Source organism: Blennius ocellaris, assembly GCF_963422515.1.
Source record: "Blennius ocellaris genome assembly, chromosome: 13".
NCBI classification, from domain to species: domain Eukaryota; kingdom Metazoa; phylum Chordata; class Actinopteri; order Blenniiformes; family Blenniidae; genus Blennius; species Blennius ocellaris.
The window spans coordinates 17,893,766-17,917,926 of record NC_137662.1 but is presented as its reverse complement, the minus strand read 5'-3'; the positions used below and the strand labels follow the sequence as shown (position 1 = coordinate 17,917,926).

At 39.4% G+C, this 24,161-nt stretch overlaps 1 protein-coding gene across 1 annotated transcript in view; it reads right to left on the bottom strand.

Annotated features, from left to right (window-relative positions):
* Window positions 1-1,587: 1,587 nt before the first annotated feature.
* Window positions 1,588-24,161, bottom strand: part of pcsk2 (proprotein convertase subtilisin/kexin type 2) — a 28,125-nt gene continuing 5,551 nt past the window's right edge. Inside the window, exons 3-12 of the mRNA XM_080507470.1 lie at window positions 23,245-23,358; window positions 22,671-22,779; window positions 21,833-21,870; window positions 15,917-15,993; window positions 14,877-14,965; window positions 14,198-14,373; window positions 10,134-10,349; window positions 8,180-8,280; window positions 6,634-6,861; window positions 1,588-2,581 (exon numbers count right to left, since the gene is read on the bottom strand). Coding sequence (XP_080363596.1) covers window positions 2,092-2,581; window positions 6,634-6,861; window positions 8,180-8,280; window positions 10,134-10,349; window positions 14,198-14,373; window positions 14,877-14,965; window positions 15,917-15,993; window positions 21,833-21,870; window positions 22,671-22,779; window positions 23,245-23,358 — 1,638 coding nt within the window. The 3' untranslated portion in view covers window positions 1,588-2,091. The remainder of the gene's footprint in view (window positions 2,582-6,633; window positions 6,862-8,179; window positions 8,281-10,133; window positions 10,350-14,197; window positions 14,374-14,876; window positions 14,966-15,916; window positions 15,994-21,832; window positions 21,871-22,670; window positions 22,780-23,244; window positions 23,359-24,161) is intronic.

Sequence of the window (24,161 nt, the reverse complement as noted above, 5' to 3'; positions counted from 1 at the left end):
CAATGGAATCAGATGCAGTTAAATCACAATCTATGCCAGTGATTATGTTGGTCTAAGCTGATGAACACGTTTTTTCAATAACAATATTCATGCTGTGCATAGGTGCAGATATGCATGTGCATAATGCCTCACAAAATGCCTCTTCTATCACTTAAGTTACATTTTCATCTTCTTTTATACTTCAGAACCTTTCAGATTATCAGATCTTTTTTTTTAAAGTTTTATACTTAACCATTAGATGCATAGATGGAATCAAAATGACCCCAAGGTTTTGTTATTCTTCAAAATCTTTTAAATGAAGTTTCTATATTTTCATATTCCAAGTATTCCTCATGAAACATGTTTGTGACATGAAAAGCCTTTTGCTTTTATTTTTTATTTTTTTTAAATCTTCATACATTTTGAGAAATTTCAGTTTGCAGTGGGAGTCATGTAGGCACTAATTAGCCAACCACAAAGTAATGTTCGTACTGTAATGTTATCCAGTTAACATTATTTGACTCTTACTCTTAGCTTATTATTAGTCTCTCATTCTTTGTGTGTGTGTGTGTGTGTGTGTGTGTGTGTGTGTGTGTGTGTGTGTGTGTGTGTGTGTGTGTGTGTGTGTGTGTGTGTGTGTGTGTGTGTGTGTGTGTGTGTGTGTGTGTGTGTGCGTGCGTGCGTACGTAGGCGGGCGGAAGGGAGTGATCGTGTCCACCAGAATGAGGCACAAGGGCTCTTAGTGGTCTTAGTGGTCAATCTCCCTAATAGATGCATGGAAGCTGTTCATCACTGGTATTATATTAGAAGAGGTACTGACAGGCACAAACATGGAGGGACAAAGAGTAGCAACAGACAAAAGGAATGAGTTTAAAAATGTAAGCCAAGATGAGCTCATGGCCTTTATTGGATTGACCATTCTTGCCAGAAGTGAGAGTAACTGGGATATTCCAATCATTGTGCTCTGTAGGAGTCCTCAAAATAACCCAGTGTACAAGGCCACTATGTCAATTGGAAGATATGAAGAGATTCGTCATTTGCTGCCCCTTGATGACAAGCAGACCAGAGCTTATAGAGTGGAACCAGATCCAATGGCAGCCTTCAGCTACATATGGGACCTGTTCCTGGCCACCTGCAGGTATAAATTCATCCCTCGTGATTGTCACTGTGGATGAACAACCTGCTTTGTAAAGCCCATATTTAAATGCATTAAGCTTCTTGTACTGGTATCAGCGATGTCCCTTTTCGGTTTAAATGGGGACCGGAAAATGAAAATCAGTGGTACTGCACAATATCTACTTTATTTGACAGCACAGTACAGAAAAGAAGTGTGATGAAAGATTAAAAGTGGGTATTTTACATACGTTTTGGATTCCCGGATTATATTTTTTTTTTCATTACATAATTGTACATCCTCTGTGTTTGCACCTCTGCCCAATACTTTGCCTTTTCTTTGCTTGGGAAATTCACAGGAGACAGTAACACCATCTAACTTTACTTAGTGTACCTGAAAGCATGTTCCAAATCAGTCAAATGCTTTATTAAACAGCTGGATAGATTTATTATAGTATATGTTGTTGATTATGAAATATGAAGTGATGACCACAGGCTGCAAGATGAATTACACATTCCTTTTCTTGTTTATATAAACAGTGCATGTCACAAAAATATAAACAGAAAGACATATCACTGCTCTGTTTGCAAGATATTAAACTTTAAGTAGAATGACACAGAAAATCATTTACAGTCACAAACTGTACAACATTTGGCAGAAGAAAGGTGCAGGGCAGTCAAAGCATGAGAAAGTGGCTTGTATTTGGTTTATGTACAGTTCTGTAGAGTGTAAAAATTCAGGTGATGTAGTTTGCTTTCTCTATGCAGAACAGATTATTCAAGGTTACATTATTATCGTGATCGGATTACAAGAAACATTCATCGAATGGGGCTAATTGAAATACTCGATAACAAAAAGCTGAGAGAGGGGGATAGAGAGGTAGACGATAACAAGAGTGAGAAAAACTAAGGAGATGCAGTGAGGTTTTAGGGAAGAACTGAGCGAGACTATAGAGACGGAGAAAGTGAAAGAGTTGGCGACATGCAAATTCTGGGTTTTCAGTTGTTTTTACTCAGCAAACTCTTCAGACTTCTCTCCACAGCCTCGTCCAGCTCCTCCTCCAGCTCCTCCTTTTTGGACATTGCAAGCTTCGACTGATAATCACGCACTATCTGGTCTATATAAGGGGCACTTTGTGTTCCATGCAGCATGAGAGTCCACTCCTTCAGGACCCCTCGCTGTGGCTCCTCGCCCTGGAAGCCAACCTCCAGGACCCAGGTCCCCCGGGGGTCCTCACCCCAGGTGTGGGTAGTCATGAAGGGCCACTTATCGAAACCCACCTTGGAGTCGTCGTCACGGGGCCGTCGGCTCAACAGTATGGACTTTGTGCCCATGGGTGAGGTCATGTTGATGTTGAGGTCTCCGCGGCGGCTGGCATTGACGGTGATGACCGCCTGAACGTGCTCCAGGTAGCGAACAAAATTGTCCTTCCCTTGACAGGCTTCAGTGTCGATAGCCAGCACCAGTTTACTGCCCGACTGGATTTTACTGAGGGAGAAGAAACATAATTCAAGAGTTAAAACTGTCTGTCAAAGAGAGAGGAAAACAAATGTCACCTGTAATTAGAAGTGGAAAAGGACATTGGGTGTTGCTGGAGCTGAATTGAAAGTGCAGTCAGTTTCCTGGAAACAGATATCCTGTTAACAGAACACTTCACACATTTTCCTAAAGAGAAATCCAAACCCAACCGTGAAACAGTGTAGAATCTCGTACCCGATACCTGATTGAACAGTATACAGAAGATGTGGAGAGTACGACCAAAAATCTTGGCAAACCTTCCAAATCTTCCACAAAAAAAAACCTGGTATGATTTGAACATATTTATGTGCATAAATGTTCAAATTGAACATCCTAGCTATCATTTATCATATATAATTGTTCATCCTCTTAAGGGTTGTGTGGTGCTGGAGCCATTTTTAACTATAGAAAGCCTGTGCAAGCACCAAACTATACACAATATGACCCACATTCAAGTAGGGAATTATACAAATATATATTAAACAGCGATTGTCCATATTGGAAGCTAGAAATAATAATGTTTTGACATCTCTGTTGCATTTTAACAGTTATGAGAAAAAAGACTGAACAATGTGCTATACAATGTATCACCATCGAAATAATGATTACTGCAATATTTCAATGGTAAAACTGTATCTCTGTACGTGTGAAGCCTACCAAACAATCACACGTTGTCTTTGTCAGAGCTTGAAGAGAATAACTTTATGTCACAATGGGTTTGTTCAGAGCGGAGTGGAAAACGTGGGTAGGTCTTGTTATTGTTGTTGCATTGTGGCTCGGGAGACATACTGCTTTTCCATCTCTTTGGGTGATGGGAAGAAAGAAGGAGAGCACAGCAGGGCAGGGGTGATGGCCAAAGGCAGTAAAGAGGCTTAATAACATTATTAGAGGCTGAGGCCGCATCACAGGCGGTGGGAAATGGGGAGGGTTTTAGACGAGGGGGAGTGAAGGGAAGGCAACGGGGACAAGAAACATTAACTGCGTGAGAGAGACGTGTAAAATAGCTCTCAGTCAGAAAAATGATTAATAGAGCACTATGCTGTGCACAGCAAGGTGAGTGCGGCGGTTCAGGGCTGATGAAGTGAATTACTATTCCTAGAAAAACAGAACATTGTAGAGTGTTGCTGGGTAACTCCCCGCCACCCCAGTGTTGAGAAATCTGACATAACCAACTAACACACTCTTTTTCCATTGACAACATAACATATGCTAACAAAAGTGCTGCTATTGTACTATTTTCTCAAGCAGGCAACTTTACTCATACTGAAAAAGAAAAGTGTTCACCTTAAATCTACTTTGCAACTTTAAAAATCATAAGTTGCAACTGAGTAAACCAACAATTTGAACTGACTGTTAAACTTTTTGACCTGCAAATCTGAAATGTGCTTCATATCTAAAAATGTGTATATCAAGACAAATTGTCATAATGACTTTTATAATTTGTCTGAGAACTGTGTTTGAAAATGTATATTTCTTGTGGGTAACGTAAGTTACCACCATTAATGACTATAATCTGTGCAATTAATAATCATAGTTACTCACAGTAATTTGCTGGGTCATATATATAACCTATTGTGCATCGAAAGTCACACTGGATACAGCAGTATAGCCACAGACACAATGGAAAGAGAAATGGAATTCAATACAAAAAGAGAACAAACTATACAATATAATGTGGAAAGTAATACGAAAGACTAAATTGCAATTATTTGGGAGGGTAAACACCTGGAGATTTAACTATGAGTGAGTGTATGCTTGACATTTGACTCCATTGAGCCAAGAAAATATTTATATTAGATTATTTTTAGACAGTGATGTTGGAAGTCATCAATCAGTCAAGAAAATATGTGCATCGGTCAGCTATATGATATATCTAATTGTAGTTTTACAGAATCTGGTCAATGAGTAAAGCCATTTTTAAACATGGAGGTTCATTTACATATTATTTAGAGACCGGAGTTGTGTAGGCATCTATATGTATGAATGTGAGTGTAAATGTGTTATTGGAGGCGTGACTTTGTGAACATAAATAAATGTGGGCGTTAATGGGCCTTTCACCCTTCCAAACCACCTTCACATTCACATTGTACACATCAGATAATATGCAAGAGTAATCACATGAGAGGGTCATGGAGCAGGGCGAGGGAAGCCTCTGAAGGGCAGAATGGAGGAGATTAAAAAGGACCCCAAGTGCAGAGAGGGGGCACTGTGTGCCAGCACCACTGATAATGAGAAGTTTTTTTTTTGCTTTTGCTTAGTAAGCTGCAGACAGCCCGAGCAGCTATCAGATCAGCACTAAGCGGTGTGTTTGTGAGCATGCCTTTGTTGGTGTTTATTGCTTTTCTCTGGTGATACACTATCATCAGAGGTGGGCTCGTTGTAATTATAGCTCTACCACAATAGAGGCAGCAACAGTCCTGCAGTGCCGCGGTGGAAACAGTAAACTGATGAAAGATATAACGCAGCAGATTTGAATGCACAGGTGCAAAAAAAAAAGCTCCCAAATGATAGAGGTTTGAACTAGTTGCTTCTCAAACACCATCTTTTGTCCATGACTTATTTAGAGTTTTTGTTTGAGAAAAAAAACCAAAACCTGATGATATTTTCTACATATTATCAGGAAAGTCACGACCTCATTACCACATCTTTAGTACAGTATGAAATGCTCTGTGGATGCATTGAAGCACTACATCTGGGAGAGCCACTCACGCACGCATGCACGCACGCTTTAAAATCATGTTGTCGTGACTGCATCATCTGCGGAGCACTGATTAGAAGCTAAAATAAGGAACTGGGGGTGTTGATGGTAGTAAAAAAAAATACACAAGCGAACTGTATTCATTGGGCTTTTTTATCTTCACCCGCACACTGACAGTTTCACAATGCATGGTAACACACGGGGTAAGGTCACACGCATGCACGCACACACACAGACACACACAGACACACACAGACACACACACACACACACACACACACACACACACACACACACACACACACACACACACACACACACACACACACACACACACCTGCACATGGAATCCCTTCCTGGCTGTCACTCGTTCTAATCGACTGTGTTTCTGGGACATGTCCAGCTGGGGAACTATGGGGCTCTAATTAGAGCAAAGAGAAAATGGGGTAGCCACAGAAAACTACCCAGCGTCACACGGCCAAGCCCCAAGCCTCAGGATATGACAGATGAATGGATAGCACAGCCCTTGAGATGTGTGCAGCAGGGACAGAGGAGAGGGAGGGGGCGGAGGGGAAAGAATGACATGAGGTGGTGGCCAGAGGCATAGAGGAGAAAGTAAAAGCAAGGCTGTGGCGAGGGAGGCAGGGTGATGCAAAGAGAGATAGCACACAGAAACAGGGAGGATATGATGAGAGGAAGGATCAATGAAAGAAGATGGCAGAGACTGAGGAGGGCAGACAGGATTGTTATCAAAATGCAACTTTCCTCAGAGATATATTCTTCTTCATATTATTGTGATTGCAGAAAACGAATACATTATGTTTTGAATTTACATCTCAAATCAGCATGAAAGCTCTTTTCAACAAACACTGAATGTAAAGATTGCATTTGTAATCAGAATTTCTTGAAGTTCAGCATTTTTTTCCCCTTCTTTTCTTCTGTAGATTAAACCATTGTAATCTGTATAATAAGCTCCTTGCAAGCTCATTAAACTGAAAATCAGCACAGACAAGTGTTTTCTTTCCAGCAATTGCACGAGATTAAAATCTCTCTTCAGCCAATCGCTGCCCATAAATCATTCTTTACAATGAAAATCCAACAACTCAAACAAGACAACACTAAATTGCACACTGGAATCTTTTCACAAGATTTAAAATGTTTGTTTGAAGAGATTGTCAAATCATAACACAAAAACAAAATTGCTGTTAGAAGTATATGGCCGATCACACAGTCGTCACTGCTGTTGAATACGTTTGAAGTCTACTACGTATGCCTTTAAAATGGGCAGTGTGTATTTTAAAAGCTACAGATCTCCATGACTCACTTGGCTTCCTGAATGGATCCAGCGACGCAGTGGAAACGCTCAGGCACAGTTTTCCACTCCTTTGCCATTTTCACCATGCCCCCAGCATCCAGCACGCCGTAGCCGAACAGATGGTTGAACTCGAGGCCAACGCCGTTCCTCCTCCACTGGTGGACCTCATCATGGAGCTGGTTCCTCTTCGAGGTCAGGACTGACAGGTGCTGCATGTCTCGCCATGTCAAGTTTGGGCTGGAATTGACAGCAATGTTTAATGTAAGCAAATGCTATAAGTGGACTATCCAGTGAAAATGTAAACGTTTGTTACGGATTATACAAACAAGAAAGTATTTCGGCAGCAAACATATCTCATTCGTGTTTTTGCTTTAATTAAATGCATTTGTCAAAACACCATAGTATGTGTGGTATGAGGAAGATGGCTTCCTTTGTGGCTCCTTCCATTATCTTGACTGCGTGTAGTGACAGCTTTGTTCTGGCTGACTCACGGACTCGTGCTGTTGTGTGCTTCAAGTGTGTTCGGGCAGTAAAAAGGCTCGTGGGATGTTTGCCAACGGACAGGAGAGCATCCTCTCCTCCCAGCAGCAGCATCATTAATATGTGTGCAGAGCAAACAGTGTTTCTTTGCTTAACTCCACTCACTGGTGTTAAGTTAATGGCTGGAGAATCTCGTCACGCCTCAACGCGAGAAATGAGGCATCTGAGAGATAGAAAATTATTTCCTCCAGGATTTGAGAAAGAATCGTCATATTCATCTCATGATGAGTGGGCGGATTTACTTTGGTGGCACATGTTTTTAATTAGTTTTCACAGAGAAGAAACTGTTTTATAGTCATTTGATTTATAAAATAAAATCCAAAACAAGTACCAGAGGGTTTATATAACACGATGAACAGATTTTTGTTAGAAACATCAATGGCAGAATCTTCGGTGTCAGCGTTAGCCTACAGAAAGCAACATTTTCAGCATGCTGGGATGATAATGAAGCACTGCAGTCTGGTTCACCATCCAGCACAGAAGACGTGCATTGATAAATAATACATAAGCACTGGATCCTCTGAACAGGATATAAGCTGAATTCTTTTCCCATTTGCGCTGGGATATAAGGAGCACAGATCCGAATGTGAGTCGTGTCCTTGGTTGAAATTCTTGGAGTCTATGGGTAACAGAATGAAAAGTAAAACTACTTTTCATTCTACTTGGTGATCATTGTACATTTCTGTTAAAAGTGGTGAAATGAGTTGAGTCTCACACATGGGGACAAAATGAGAATACAAAATATGCAGGTGGTAATGGACGGAGAAGGTCAAAGACATTACCGCCATAAAAAATGTTGATGCAATAAGGAGCAAATAAAAGATTGTGTACAAATAGCACACCAACAAATGAGGCAGTCTGCAAACCCAAGCACACTCCTTTCAAATTATACCTTCTCACTGAAGCAGAGTGGAATTGAATGAGGTAACCTAATAATGTCTCATACAGACATTCAATCTAAATCAATATTCACACAATTATTTCAGGTCTGCAGCAGGGGCATTAGAGTACATACTTAGCCTCAAGAGCCAGAGCAAAAACACCCGCTGCTTCTGGAGCTGCTGCCGACGTCCCAGAGTGACGCAATGTGCAATTCCCATACAAGTCTGTGGTAGCCTGGAAGGAGCAAATCAGAAGGATAAACAGCTCATCATGTTTAACTTTTTGAGAGAGGACATCCCCTCGACAATGAATGACTAAGATAATAGCGCTCAACTCTTTACTGCACTTCATTTTTTAATTTTTTAAACAAACGTACAAACTCAAATGTTTGCCTGTACTTAAAGACACATAACTACCATCGAGAGAGGTTATGGTGAAAAAAAAAGGAAAATAAAAACTGATGAGTCAGCTGAATTGTTAAGTGCATAGATTATGAAAGTCTATGTTTATGTTTACTAAATAATGTTTATTTATTTATCTTGGTACTTAATTAGAAATGACAACAGATTGACTGCAATTAGATGGGAAACCCTGGGGAAGATCTGTGGCTTTGTCAACAGCCAAAGGTGATTTGCATAATCAGTCAAACACTGCTGCCTTTGTATACTTTACTCACACAAACATTATTGAACGTGGGTCTATATTTTCAGTGTGCACAAGCGAAGATGAATTATCCTTACACTAACCGTCAAGGTCGGGCTTCCGTCCCCTAACAAAAGGGAGGAAACTCCATCTTCCCGTGCGGTCTTACTCATACTCGTTCCTTCGTGGTTCTTTAGGCATTGTCCATTGATGAAGCAATTAAAAATGTAAATGTTCAAACACCATGAGTCACTCACAGTTATTGTTGGATCCTGTGATGTTGACGGCTAGATTTAATTTAGTGTCTCAGGCACTCGCTTTCTCAGTAATCTTTCCAATTATAAGGGCAGACAAAAATAAATAAAAACATAATCTGGACTTCTTAATGGATTCCTTTGCCATAGGAAAAAATGTAATAAAATAAATTTTCACAACTACACAAGGGATCCGTAAAAAAAAAAAAAAAAAAAGATTTATCATATTAACACATCTACTTAATGAAAATAATGGGATTACCTGTCAACATTAAAGCCTCGTCCATGGCTTTGAGCCTCTACAACTAAATGATGCATCTGATTGTGCAGGTTGATAATCAGTTATTCCTCTACCCAAACCTCCATTTTCATAACTAACCAGCAATTACAATGTAACCGCTTCTCAGTTTTTATAATTCTGCAGAAAATCCTGAAATACACTGCCTGCAGGTTTAACTCAACGCAAGCTATAACCAGATCTATGAATGAAAGACTTAATATAATTGTATGATATTCTGTCCTTGGCTCTGGATCTGTAGGGCTTCCTGTTGTAGCAGGTGGGCACACAGGAAAGAGAAGTGATATAAACAGGAAGTGGACTTTGGTTGCATCATGTGCATCTGCAAGGGGGAGGAAATCTTTCTACCCTGGCTTGTTACATTTGAGAAAGCATTTCCTATATTTGACATGCTTAGAAAGCCATGATGAGTAGAAATGTTGATAAACTTGATATGTTGATAATCGATTTCTAATATAAACCAATTTTGATGGTTTGATGTCAGATGGTTAAAATGATCAGCAATATCTTAAGATGAGTCACACATTGTTTCTCTAATTTCACGGTATTATAAGATACATTTCTGTTAAAATATGATCATTTATTAATCGTACTACAAAAACAATGCATCTCCACATTGTCGTGTGTCTTTACTTTCTGTTCCTTTTTCAGTGATGAAACATGTTTATTCCTCTCATAATTTTCATCTTATCTTGATTGCTGTTGCTTTTCTTTATTATCATAAACTTGAAGGTGATATAATAATATAGATGTCAAGATGTTTTATTATGGGATGCTCCAAATTGACTCACATGGCATTACTAATCAGAGGTTCAGTAATTTAATAAAAATTTCAAAAGTCATAAAAATTGTATCCAAATATAAAATACATGCTAGTTAGAAATATCACTCACCACGCCTGCCTCTGGGTTCCTCTTGCGTCCGTTGCTGAATGTAGATGCCAGGGTGGAGGAGCAGCTCTCATCATAGAGGGCAGTGCGGCCATCATTGATGGCAGAGTTGATGGAAATGGTCCACATACTGGAAGCGTATCCATCGCAGTTACAGTCGTCATAGCTACCACCATCTCCAGATGCCCAGACGTAGATGCTGCCTTTTCCCCCACGGCCCTAAAACAACATCATCGCCATGTGATAGCCGTGAAAATATCTCACAGTTGTATTACTGGTGGGGTGATGGGTGATAATTAAGAACATGGGAATTTAGCTGTAAATATATAGAGGTGTCACTGTGTCTCATTTAATTGTCCACAACTTGAGCTTTGTCTCTGTACACTGAGGAAAATCAACGAAACATTTCAAGTTCGTATCTTTACACAAATATATCTAGTATTGAAGTCAATTGAAGTTTTCAAAAAAAAATGTACCTCATGAATAATTTAAGTAATGCAGGCCAGTCTTTTTAAATTCATCCACAAAACAACAAATAAAACCCAATCTTGTTATCTTTACTGTTTCATTCAGTATTTCAAATGACCAAATACGACAACACCCATAAGCCATCAGCATCAAAGATGGATAGAATGAAGATTTACAAAGAGGCAGGGGATACTGCTGCGTCAGTGGAAGATACACTGCAAACCATCGATCAAACATACAATCCAGTTTATACAGATGGCTCTAAGGATCACTTTACACTAGGTTAACTTTACTTGGATTTATACGTATTAAGTAAGTTTAAACACAGAACGATCTTGCTTCAGCAACATAAATTAAATATGCAAAAAGTTGCCATATTTGTTTAAGTAGATCTAGTAGAATATTCTTATGAAATTTCTCTGAAAGATTGCAATTCAAAATTCCTACAAGTGGGTTGTTTTTTTTTTTGCTTAACTTTTGATTCAACATGTTGATTGAAACTGTGTTCATAAAGTAGTTTGATCTTCCCATACAAATAGAAATGCTATGAAGAGAAGTAAAAAAAGAGACCTTTTCTTTTTCTTTATAGACATGAATTCATAACCTTCATATAAACTCCAACATCTTTAGTAAAAAATATAATATCCCATAAGGCACAGACTGTCTCTTATTTTGCTTTCATTGCAGTGGAAAAGGCATTAAAATGTTAAAGCAGGCAAAATGATGGCATTTCATCATCATCTAAAGGAGCAGAATGCCTCCTGGAAATTCAAACACACTGCAAAATGCAATTTTTTTGCGCCTGACGGAGTGCCTTGAAACATAAAACAACTGACTGAGGCTCCATGCAGAGAGCGTCCTCCTCACTCAACGCTGCACCTGTTTCTACAAAAGGCCCACCGTTTCCCCGCAGAACAAAGGATCAAGTGGAGGAGGAGTGGCAAGTCCTTCCTATTATCATGCTTATTTATGTCTGTCTATTTAAAGTGCACAAAGAGGCTTGAGCATTGTTGAGCTCACCTATGTGCGTTCTATTTGCACAAACCAAACAAAGTGCTTTAATTCTGCGCTGTGCACGCCGCCATTTATTCAAATTAAACCCACACCTTCTTGTCCATTTGTTAATATGGCATAATGTTGCTTCTTAATTTTAAATGTTTCCTTTTGTGCTCAGTGCACATCATGTTCAGCCTACACAGCGGCTTATATAAGTGATCATTACAATCTAAGTGGCAGATCGCAGAGTGGCTGCTTGATTAGTTATGTTTACATGATCAGAGATTACAGTGAGCTTTGCTCCTACTCTCCTACCCTGCATCAGCCATGGTCATTTCAGACCAGCCCACACCTGCTGGCACACGGTGCACAGCGATGAATCAAGCGAGTAATTGGCCGTGGCGCTGTTAGCATAGCAACTGTGTGTGTATATATATTTATTCCTGTTGTGGGGACTGAAATGTGTTTACAGACTCATACTATGAGGATTAATGTGAACAAAAATGAAGTCCACGCGAGAGATGCATTTGATTTATAAGTCAGACATGTTTAAGAGTCACAGTTTGAACAGAGTTAGGGTTCACTCTACAATATACAATTCTTTTACTCAAGACCTTAAGAAATCTTTTTTTAAAAGATTAGTCATTTCTTTTTCTAAAAGAACAGCTGCAATGCAAATAATTTGTTATGACTCATTGCCACCACCCAGTGCAAAAAAGTAACATTTATGAATCATAAATAGTGCACATTTAAGGTTCGGGCAATGGTTATGGTTAGGGAATTTGAAGTTATGATTTAAAGTCGAGAGGAAGAGGAAACAGTATACTGCTTGTATCTTTTCTTTCTACTTTCTCACCTTTCCTGTTCATCATTTATCACAATGTTTATGTGTATGTTGATCATTTGCCTTTTTAACTAGCTGTGTGAATAAAACTGCTTTGTGTATGTGTGTGTATTTGGTTGTGTGTTCGTTGAGATGAGTGTGTTCCACAGCGCTGCCCTTGAGTCGAGGTCCTAGATCCAAAGCACTGTTGGCAGGATTTGAAAAGTTGTCACTTTGAATGTACCTGCCCAGGACTCAAACACAATCTATAATCAACTTCACAATACCAAAACTTCACTGTGACAGTTTCAGACAGTGGCTATTTACTAAGGCATACAGAGCAGAGGAGGTAAAAGTACTCCGTTGATTGGAATAATTACAGAAAATACAAACTCATTCTAGTTTAGGGACCACGTGTAGAGATCCCCATTTGATTTCAAGTGAGCTGAAAGAGTTGAAAGAAAATGTAGTTTTTTCCAAGTAAAAGTATGTTCTGTAAAATAAATGAATACATTTTTATCACAAAAGATGTTGTGAAGAGCCTGAACAATCCCGTGCGAACAAATCAGTAATAATATTTCTAGATATTTAAAAATTGCAGGTCATGTTCCCCACAATGATGTAATTCTGCTGTAGACAATGTAGTAACAGAGTAAATGTCTTTACAGTGTGGATAGTAACAACATGCAGCCATGTACCCGCTTTTTAGAATCATTATTTCAAATTTGCTAAACTTTGAAAAAAAAAAACAACAAACTAAACTATACAAGCTACCATCCAACTCAGTGATAAATGAAGAACTGTTTGCTCTTGTGTTTGATTGTGAAGTTCCAATTTACAGAAAATTGCCAGCAATTTACCACTTTGGATATTACTGTTGGCATCTGGCAGAGCTAAAATATTTTCAGTAGATTCACTGCTTTTATAGACCAGGAAAACTCAGAAAGTCAACACTTTGCAAACTACTTATTAAACTTGGAACTTACACAACAATTCTTTTTAATTAAGCACAATTTAATAGGCAAGAAATGTTGCTATCTGATTGTTTTAAATGCTTCAATGCACATGAATAATTTAAACAAATATCAACAGACTCTTAAATAACCGACGACATTTTCTCCATTAATTCAATAAACTATGATGAATTGACAGCAAAATTTCATTCTTGACCTCTAAACGACACAATTGTAAGACCAGTGTCAACACACAGAAAACTCAGAGTGTAATTCGTCTCATCTTTGTGCTTATTTTTAGTCACTAACATGCAGGTGTAATGATTCATAAAGCCAGGGAAACTCCCAGCCAACTCACAAATTTCCCCAATTGGGGATGAATAAAGTACTTCAACTATACTACTCTACTGCTCGCCAAGATTTAATATAACTTATCTAAAAAATACAACAAAGTGTGAATCCACAGCATATGAAGCAAAAAGGACACCACAAGTCCAGGTGGCTTCATCAAATTGGGGTTTGTTAAAGAAACTGAAATGATTGTGAAAGCATTGCTCAATACTCCTCTTGGTGTACATGAAAGAAATGTTGAATCCTGTTTAAAGTTTTCAATATGTTCTCCCATATCCTTATAAAATCTCCAAATGCAGCAAATAAGAATCTTTGTTGCACTGGTAATACCACTATATAAGAGGAAAACCTAAGCAAATTACTCTCACCTTGTAAGAGACCACTCAGCTGGAGTGGCAAAGATCATTCAATTAATTTCTATGAGACTTCCACATCATTATGAAACCCTCAGCACAGCAGGCGATTCGCTGCATTACCTTGTTGACGCCATCAGCCATCGCCTGCAAGGTGAGCTCTCGGGGTCCATCCACCGTCTTGCCGTCATCAGTTGGTCCCCAGCTGGCACTGTAGATGTCAATAACCTGTGGCATGTGGCTGATGGACGAGGCCTCAATGATGTCGGTCATAAAGGGCTGGTCCAACATCCTGATACCTAAAAAAAAAAAACTGTTCTTGAGACAAGATGTTAAAACACAACAAATGTATGCATGCAAACCTATAACAGCATGAATGAAAACTGACATCAGCTTCATTGCACAACACAAATCAAGCTGTCAATACTAATTTTCTTATTCCTACTGTGTGACTCCCAGAGCACATTTCAAAAAAATCAATATGGAACAGAAACAGAGCTGTCTGGATTAATGGTGTTGTCGTGATGCTGTGTGGACTCCAACTGACCTCTCTGCTAATTTACAATAATTCTCTGAGTTCAGGTATAAAATGTGTTGCAATGATGCAACACCAATCTCCCACAATGACCTAGATTTTTACATAAGGTGCATTCAGTATATTCAACGGTGAATTACCCCTCATCACACCTTTGATCCTTTCATCACACCAGAAATTACATTTCAGAGCTGTTATCCAATATCGCAGTCCTGTCATTAGTATTCTCCTCACTAGTTGATACCGCAACTTTAATTTGACACACACCTGCCACCTTAGAGTTGTAGGCGACTCCCACACCACAAATGTTGTTGTTGGCTGCCGCAGAAACCTCTCCGGCACATCGTGTGCCGTGACTGGTGACAGCACAAATCAGAGGAAAAGGCTTTAGTGCATTGGCATGAATTTACATGAAATTGCAAAGGATATATTATGGGTTGTATATAAGCAAAATCCCCCCCGATTCAGTGTTGAGTTTTCTTGACTTTGATAACAGAATAGGTACGCTTAGCATTTTGTGTAGCTGTTACTCCATTAAAGTCTCACATTCCTGAGCAACAGCTGCTCGAAGACAAAACATTTCTATTTAATAATGCATCACATATCCCTCTGAATACTGAATGTTCGTGTGGATCAGTGTTGCATCGTGTTCACGATGTGATGTGTGTCTATCGCTCCATCCCTTCACTCCCCACAGGGACATTGCGGAGAGTCAACCCCCCTTTCCCAGCATGCTTTGCTACAGACAGGGAGCTATTTATAACAACCAGCTGATTAGCCAGTCAGCATTGCCCGACAGTCAGCAACTGCTACACGACGAAACGCTCGCTTCTCAACCCGACACACAAGTGCACGAGCACAGGCGGATCTGTCTGAGCAGATGGCGGTGGAGAGGTGGAGTGGAGGAAGAATACATTTCTCTTTGTTCCCGTCCTTCGACATGTCTTGTAGTGGCAGTGGATCACCCAGTGTGATTGGGAGATGGGGGACGGATAAGGTGTTATCAGACAGAAGGTCACCGCTGCGAACACTCGTCCCCAAGAGGAGACTAGACTTGTGCTTCCAGTTCTTCCTTTATCTGCCTTATCCGTTGGATGTGAGCAAGTAAAAATAGTCATCATGTTTTCTTTTGTCTTTTGTTGGACAACCGCTCTGTTTATACTGCGCCATTATGTCTTAATGGAACTATGTGGAGAGAAAATCAATAGAGTAGGGCTGCCAGACTCCAGGGACAGCTAACAAATGTGCACACAAAGACACGCTGGGTATGTGTACATATAAACAGGGGCAGTCTAGGCGAGCCTTACCTGTTGAACCAGTCGTCTGTGTAGCGTGGAAATGGGAACGGGTCATTGCTGCTGAAGTCATAGCTGGCATCGGCATTCTGAAATGGATGCATTCACACATACATGCACACACACACACACACAAAAAGAACACTGAGAGAGAAAAACAACAGGAGAGAGGAACATTTCACTGGCAAGTGGTGACCTTATCACGGTCTAACCTGTCATCTGGATGCACCAGAGGGACCTGACTTTAGATTCTACAGAACAAAGCTTGCTACACTGTAAAAATCGCTGTTCATAAAAAAAATATAAAACAACACTGTGATTGTACAGATTTACCATGAATGGTCACAATATATTTAGTATAGGTTATTGTTTTTAAAATATCATTTTTAGGTGGGTTAAGAGGAATATATCATAATAATAGACCGATACATTCATTTCACGTTACTTTAAAGACATTGTTTTAAAGATTAGTGGTAACGTTGTTGTAAAATAGTTTGTATCCAATGTTTTCCATTTACAAGATATTTTGCTACTCCAAAGTACCTCACTTAAAGAATTGCAATGGTGGCTTATTATCAGACATCTGCAAAGCTCAATCAATCAATCAATCAATCAATCAATCAATCAATCAATCAATCAATCAATCAATCAATCAATCAATCAATCAACCAATCAATCACACTTTCGTATAAAGCACACACCTGATACAGTGATCACATACAAGATAATGGATGATGACAGTGGCATAGTAATGATACCATAATCTATTAGGCATGTCAAGCTGTAAGTGCCCACATTTTACTGCAAAACCTGCTAAGAAAGGTCAGCGTCACTTAGGTTAGCTTTCAGTGCATACACAACACACATGTTGCATTAGCAATTCTGCTATGAATTCATGAATATTACTTTGAAGACAATTATTGTATTCCAATAAGTAGAGAAATGTGTTTTTACTGAAAATCAAGTGCATAACAGTACAGTTGCAATAGGATTATCTCCAAAAAGTCAAATCCACACTAAATAGTATAACCTTCATGAAGATGGATGTTATTAATGAACTACATGGCATGAGATTCAATTAGCTTTGTCTCCCTGGTCCAAATAAACTTGAAACCTCTGTGCAAATCTTGTATTTAAACATGATTTTGAATACCTTAACTGTGAGGCTTTACTCTTCAGCCGTATTAGAAAAAGTGTGTGGCCACAGAGGGGATTTTAAGCTACGAAAATGATGGCTCCAATCACTGGCAGCATTTAATTCCACATGGCCAAAAGTAATAGGATAAAAGCAAACCACTGCAGAAAATCATGAGAAACAAGATGCTTGGGACCCACATCTGCCAGAGACATATTAATCCATCCAACGCAATTATCAGAATAGCGACGTCTGGATGTGGAAACACACACACACAATAAGATTGCACAGACATCCCTGGGAAAATGTCACACTTGCTGCAACTCACTTTGAGACTCATTCTGATGGCTTCTGTCTGCTGCAATCTCTCCTTTACTTGTCACTCATGTCAAACGTAGTGCTACCTGTTTCACTTTGTGCGCCCAACAACAGGTGGTTAGTGCAGATCACAAGGATGGAGAGGCTACAGCTATGATCGTTATGAACACACTCGGCCACATCAGATCAGTCTTGGAGGTTGTCTCCACGCTGCGGCCTGACAGCTGGCATTTTACAGGAGATGACTCAGTCAGCAACAATGAGAGAAAGGCAAATGACACAAGCTTGCTGACCCAGTGGAGAAACACTGTAATTATCACCATGTGGAGCAGGCAACAAGAGAAATGTAGAAATTCTTGCAGCGATTGGGGTTATACAGTGGAGCGCTCGAAAAAACAAGCTCACAACTGTGTAACTGCAGAAAAGAAGCGATAAAGAGGAAAGTAAATACCATCGACAATATTTCTCCCAGTTATGATTATTCTATTCATTGCTTCTTCTCTTTTATGTGTGATGAAGGACAACTCTAAAACAACAAAAGACAAGCTGTCTTTAAATTGTTTTTATGCATTCAGAGTAGAACATTCAGGAAGAAAAAACTTCCAAACAGGTTTTGTGCTCACGTCAGAAGCAGGGGCATGTTTTTTTTTTGTTTTTTTTCACCCCCTTTTCATTAAATGGAGTGAAAAGTGCTCAGCCCAGGTAATAAATAACACTCGGACATGTCCATGAATCATTTGCTGTGCTCCTCAGACTCATATCGTCTGCCATCAATCAGACTCTGCTCTTCGTCTGATGTCTTGTGAGCAACCTGGGTCAGAGTAATGGACTGTGCCGAGCCTCGGACACCTCACCTTTGCTTGGCTGTACGCCGTCCTCACTGCAAAAGGTTCTGAGGAGAGTAATGACTCAGACTTGCCGAAGTGAGGTCACCAATTTTAAATATATCAGTTAAACCAAAGAGAAAAGCGGAAAAATGGATTCTCCTGATGTCAAATGTTGTAATTGTATTGTGTAATACAAATCCAAGACTTATTTCTAGAATAGTTTATACAGTACATGTCCAAATATCGATGGCATAGCAGTTATTCACACATTTGTGAATCTTTGCATGTTCTCTCTGTGTACTTGAATTTTCTGTGGATACTCAACCTTCCTCCCAAAGTCTGAAAACATACATAGAAGTTGCATTTGTGTCTCTCAATCACCTTAAATTGTGTGTGATAATCTATATGTAGTGTACAGTAATGCATTTGATTGTGGTGTTACATCTGTGGTCTTGCTATACATGGTGGTTCATGGACAACCTGAGATAATCATCTGATTATATTAGAAACCTCTTGACCACTGGCTTATTTCATCAGACACTTCTACAGGCTACAGGTTACTAGCAGTCAATAGAAATACAGCAGAAAAAAACATTATGACCCAAGTGGTCAAACATGTATTATCTCCACTAAAACAACTTCCCAATTCTTTGTTACTTCATCAGAATATGTTTTTATATTAGATGACATACAAGCAAATACAGGTGCCGATAATGTAGCTTAAACTGAAACATAAAAACAAAATTTCCATTGGTGTGACAACTTAGCAGATTTACAACTGTTTAACATTGATATCAAATAAATTTTGTTTTGATCGTTTAATTTACTTATAACTCGCACTTCTGCACTGATTTGCGTTTTACAGGTAATTTTTTTTTAGCTACGTTTCAAAGCATCAACAAAGCTTCTGTTTTTTAAGACCTCTCTAATGACCAAGGGTCAGGGTTAGTGTTATATGATCACAAGTTCACAGTGCTTCCCTAATGTTCCTCATGTTAAGACCGCAGCAAAAAACTAGATTAGAAAAAAAAAAATCAAGCCACTCGCTCCCATCTGTTTGGTGGCCTGTGAAATGACTCTGTAAAAGTAGCATCTCGTCTGGCCCTGGGCAACTACCATGATGGTGAGTTTTTAATAACAACAAAGAGAGACTTCCACTTCAGCCTTTGCAAATGGTTTCATTTGAAGGCACAAAGAAAAAAAACTTTGAAAAATGAAGCCCACACAAAATAAAATGAATTTGGAAAAAGGCTACAAAGGTCAAACCAATTTTTTTGGCCTTTCTTTTCTTTCTTTTTGCTGCAATCATTTCATGACTATTCACATTTGTTATGTGACCCACTGGGATTGGCCAAATGTCCAGACCTCAGATCACGATTCGGAATCAAAAATATTATGTAAATATGATATCAAGACACGAAGGTCCACATCTGAAGGAGCTTACTTTAGAGATTTCAATTACTTTTTATGACTATGTTTTCAACCAAAAAGTTAAATTCATCCAATGTCAAGGCAGTCGACAACCTCACAGTGTTGGAGAAAAATTCAAGAATCTTAAATGGCCCCTTTCCGTGTCAGTGATCCTGGCAGATTTGAATGCTCCATTTAATGCTGTCAAACTAATCTGAGAGAGTTGAGGCATAGTTTCTAATGTGACCTTGATATGAACCATGTTTTATATTGTGACCCAAGGTTCAAACCTGCACAAATAGATAATATCTCTTTATAATCACCGAATTTCACCTTAAACCAATTCCACACATCACACAATCATTTGACTCTAAAAAAGGTCATATCATAGACAACATGGTGTCTCACTGCCATTTTCTCTCCCCCCTCATAAAAATTCAGACAAAAACAGCTTAGGACATGCAATTCAGGCTAATATGACATCCTAACTTGTTGTCACGGTAACCTTCCAGGGCGTCACACTTGAATAATATATTCCTCATAAAGGACATGAAATCCAGCAGCACACCTTGGTCTCATTTGCCCAGTTCTCTTTGAAACACAAACTAAAAAGGTCATCCACCGACCAATGCTGCCTTTACCTAAGAATCCTCCTAATACTGTTAGCCAAGCACAGTACCAGTATTGATCCAGATGAGCAGGAAGATAAAAACAAAGCCACTATCAATCACATGCTGGAACTGGGTCAAAATCTACTATTTCACACCTCTGATAGCAGCACATTCACATAAAAGGTCTAATCTGCTGAAGATTTAAAATAGCCAATACACTATATGCTGTGATATCTTTCTATTATCAGTTAAAATGCATTTATTTATGCAAAAATAATATAACAGTTGACATTTGCAGATAAATGTGCCATGAAATTGAACGACAAGGTTGGGATTTTCTCATCTCAGGACACACATAGTCTCACTTTTAATTCACCATATCAAAATGTATTTTATGAGCTGCTGCGGTTCCATCATCACACCAAATTAGAAACCTTGAAAAATGAACACACCACAAAAAGGAGAGGCAAAAAAATTCAAAGCAGATGCAGTCGTACAAAGATCCTCCTTATAATCTATTCAAACTGAGCTGACAGACATAATGAAGCCACGCTGATCGCTTTTGTGATTTTATGCCTTTTTGGTCAGCTGATATTATTATGTTGCTACCAGTCTGCACCCCCCCCCCCCCCCCCAAAAAAAAAAAAAATTCAAATAACACCAGGACAACAATAACAAAACATAGGATTACAAACACAGTCAATGTCACTCTTTTTCACTCTTGCACACTCCAACTCACACAACCACACACTTTAGATACGGGCACAGCATGATCCATCAATCCAGTGGAGCATGCTCCTGCATCACCACAGCTGAGGCTAAGTGTTATTTTTGGGCCACGTCTCATCTCTGTTCACAGGCAAGAACATGCAAAGGCAAGCAAACACTGAGGCAAATATACAGGGGGGGGGGGGGGGGGGGGGGGGGGGGGGACACATTTGAAAGAAACACAGAAAAAGAGTGCACATGAACTGAAGCAGTAAGGAAAACATAGGAAAGATGCTGTTTTGGGAGCTCAAACATATTAACAAACAGTTGAGACAGGCACCAAAATTACTGGTATTTCTTGAAATATTGTGTTAAAAACATGAAACTCGGTCGGAGGTTGATTAAAGGGGAATGTTTTGAGACTTTCACGTTTGCATTTGTACAACCCCAGATCCACAATGACAGCACACTGACCACATTGCAAGCCTCAGAGCAAAATCTAACTAAACCCTCTGCATTCCCATGTTCCATTTAGCAATGCCTCTTGTCCTTTAAAGATTTATCAGTATTCTGGAGATGGAGCATCACATTATGCAGTGCCAACTACCCTGGCATTATCTTTGCTTGTGACAGATCGGCCTGCCATTGTGCCTGCCACAGTGCAGTGTGCATTAACATTAAACAGCTTGGCTAGCCGTCTGCCTCTTCCTGTGTCCTCCAGGAATACAAGGAAACTCTGCAGCCATGGAGGCAACTTGGAAAGCACCCGTCACCGTCGATGGTATGACCCACAAAACCTCCACCTCAACCCCCCCCCCCCCCCCCCCCCACCCCCCCACACACACACACACACACACAAACACAAACACACTTCAAAGTCACAAAGATAAGAGAAATTAAAGACCACTCAGGTACTCACGTAATTGGACGCCAGGTCTGGATGCAGATAATCGATACCTGAAATGTAATTTTGACTTCAATTAGCTATCTCATCAAGCACAACAAAATGGGCATAAAAGCTATAAATGGAGAGTTCATGATTATAGAAATGTCATGTTTGTTTTGCCCTTAAAAGCTGTGATAAGAGATGAGTAATTTTTTTTTCTCTGACACAAACACACAAAATAACAACCAATGTGACACAGTGCTAAAACAATTGGATGATTAATGAACTGAGTGACAGAAAATTACTTGTCAAGAACCATTGCACTCCAGAAAAGTCTGTTTCTAACCACTCAAATTAAAGTAGAATTCACTCTTTGTTTCTCGTGTTACCAAATATCTCTTGTAAAGCATGCAATTTCAAGACTTTTTGAGTAGAATAATGAAATCATTATTCACAGTTACATCATAAAATGTTTTAAATATCCATAATGTCTATTATTGTAATAGAAAACAATGTAAAAACAAGGTCAATACATAACTTTTGTGTAGTGAATAAAGAAATTATTAACGTGTAAAAAAACAACTAAATTTAAGTCTTGAGATTACAAAAGGGAAAAAATATCAAATGTTTTGCTGATTAGTTTCATACTTGATTTTGTCAAACTTGATCCGTAATGCATCCTAAGTCGTGAGTCACCTTTAATGGGTTTCATGACAGCATTAATGTACAGGCTAAAACTTTGCTATTGTTGAAATTCAGGGTTAGGTAATCAAAATGAAATAAACAAACATAATTAATTGAATTAGCTCAATGAATATGAACAAGAATAAATCAGTGACTCAAGGGTACAAAGCAGAGACTTTAAACCCACCGTCGTCCATGATTGCGATGGTAACTCCTTTGCCTGTGTAGCCCAGTTGCCAAGCTTCGGCCACATTAAGATCCAACCCGGGGGTCCCGTCCGCCTGGCCTGTGTTTATCTAATCACTCAGACAATATGGAAAACATCCATGAGCCACGGCACCCAGGTGAGCCCCCATTAAGAAATTGGTCGACATGGAGGATGTGCGTATACGTGGAAAAGGAAGGTCATGGACAAAGGCTGCCCGTGGGTGGAAGAGTGAAGGTGAAAGGAAGGGGAAGTAAATGTCAGCGATACAGCAAATCCATCTGACACACCAGGTGAATGAAGACGCGCTCTCCGTGGCATAAAATTCAAGCTCTTTGTGACAGTGAGGGCAAACAAGAGGGGGAGGACACTGAGCAGCATGAATGCAAAGATAAGGCGGCGGCATCTTTGCCAGACTAATTTAAGAAAGAATAACAATGTTGATTCAGAGAGGAGTATGGAATATGCTCGCCTTCTGAGTAATTAAGGAGGAAAAATGTAGGCTGGTGTAAAAGGTCACTGCAACAGGCAGACAGCTAGTTGGCTGATTACTCACCAGATACCACTGCTTGGTGAATAGAGGGTCACTCATGTTGACTTCGATATCATTGATATTTCTGTAGCCTCGCTTCTGACGGCTAAAACCCTCCTGCTCAAAGACATTTTTAACCTGGAGAATAAAGCAGGAGAAAAGGCGGGTCAGAGTCTGATTAAAGTCCATAAAAATATGGTCCATACATTTACAGACAGTAAAATGAAACCAGTGTTATATGCTGCCTTTGACAAAACACATTACCAGAAATGATTTTTTTTTTTTTTTTTTTTTTTTATTGTGATGGTTGAGATAGCATTGCTCGACACACAATCACAAACACAGCTGCCCATGAAGGCAGAACATCATGTAAATGAAAGGGACAATTCTTTATCTCATATTAATGCGAGGTGCAGCTGGAGCCAAGGCTTCAAAACTCACCTGCTGCTTATGAGAGAGAGCCTGAACAATTACACTCACAGACATGCTCGTGCCCATCAGGTTCATCATAAAATAACCAAAACCAAAACCCTCAGCTGAAGAATAGCTGTGTTTTTGATGACAAATCCTTCCAGACCAATGCCAACCAAATTAAGAAAAGCAAGAAGGTTAGATAGGCAAATAAATGATGAGCATATATATGGAGGAACAAGTTCAACTCACTGATTGTTTGTAATTACCGGGTGTTTTTCATGGTGCAAAAAAAAAAAAAAAGCTCTTCACACTTAAAAGCTTTCATCTCTTTCTGCATTAATATAGCAGCAATAATTGTGAGCTTACCATTCACACGTGAAATGGGATCTCTCTCTCTCTGTTTTTTTTTGAGGTTTCACGGAATTGTATCAAACCCATTTCAGAGATTTGGAAAAGTTTGAGATGAGGTAAAGGAATAGAAATGAATAACTTTGTGCATCGGAGTGGTGCAATAGCTAAAGCTGAGC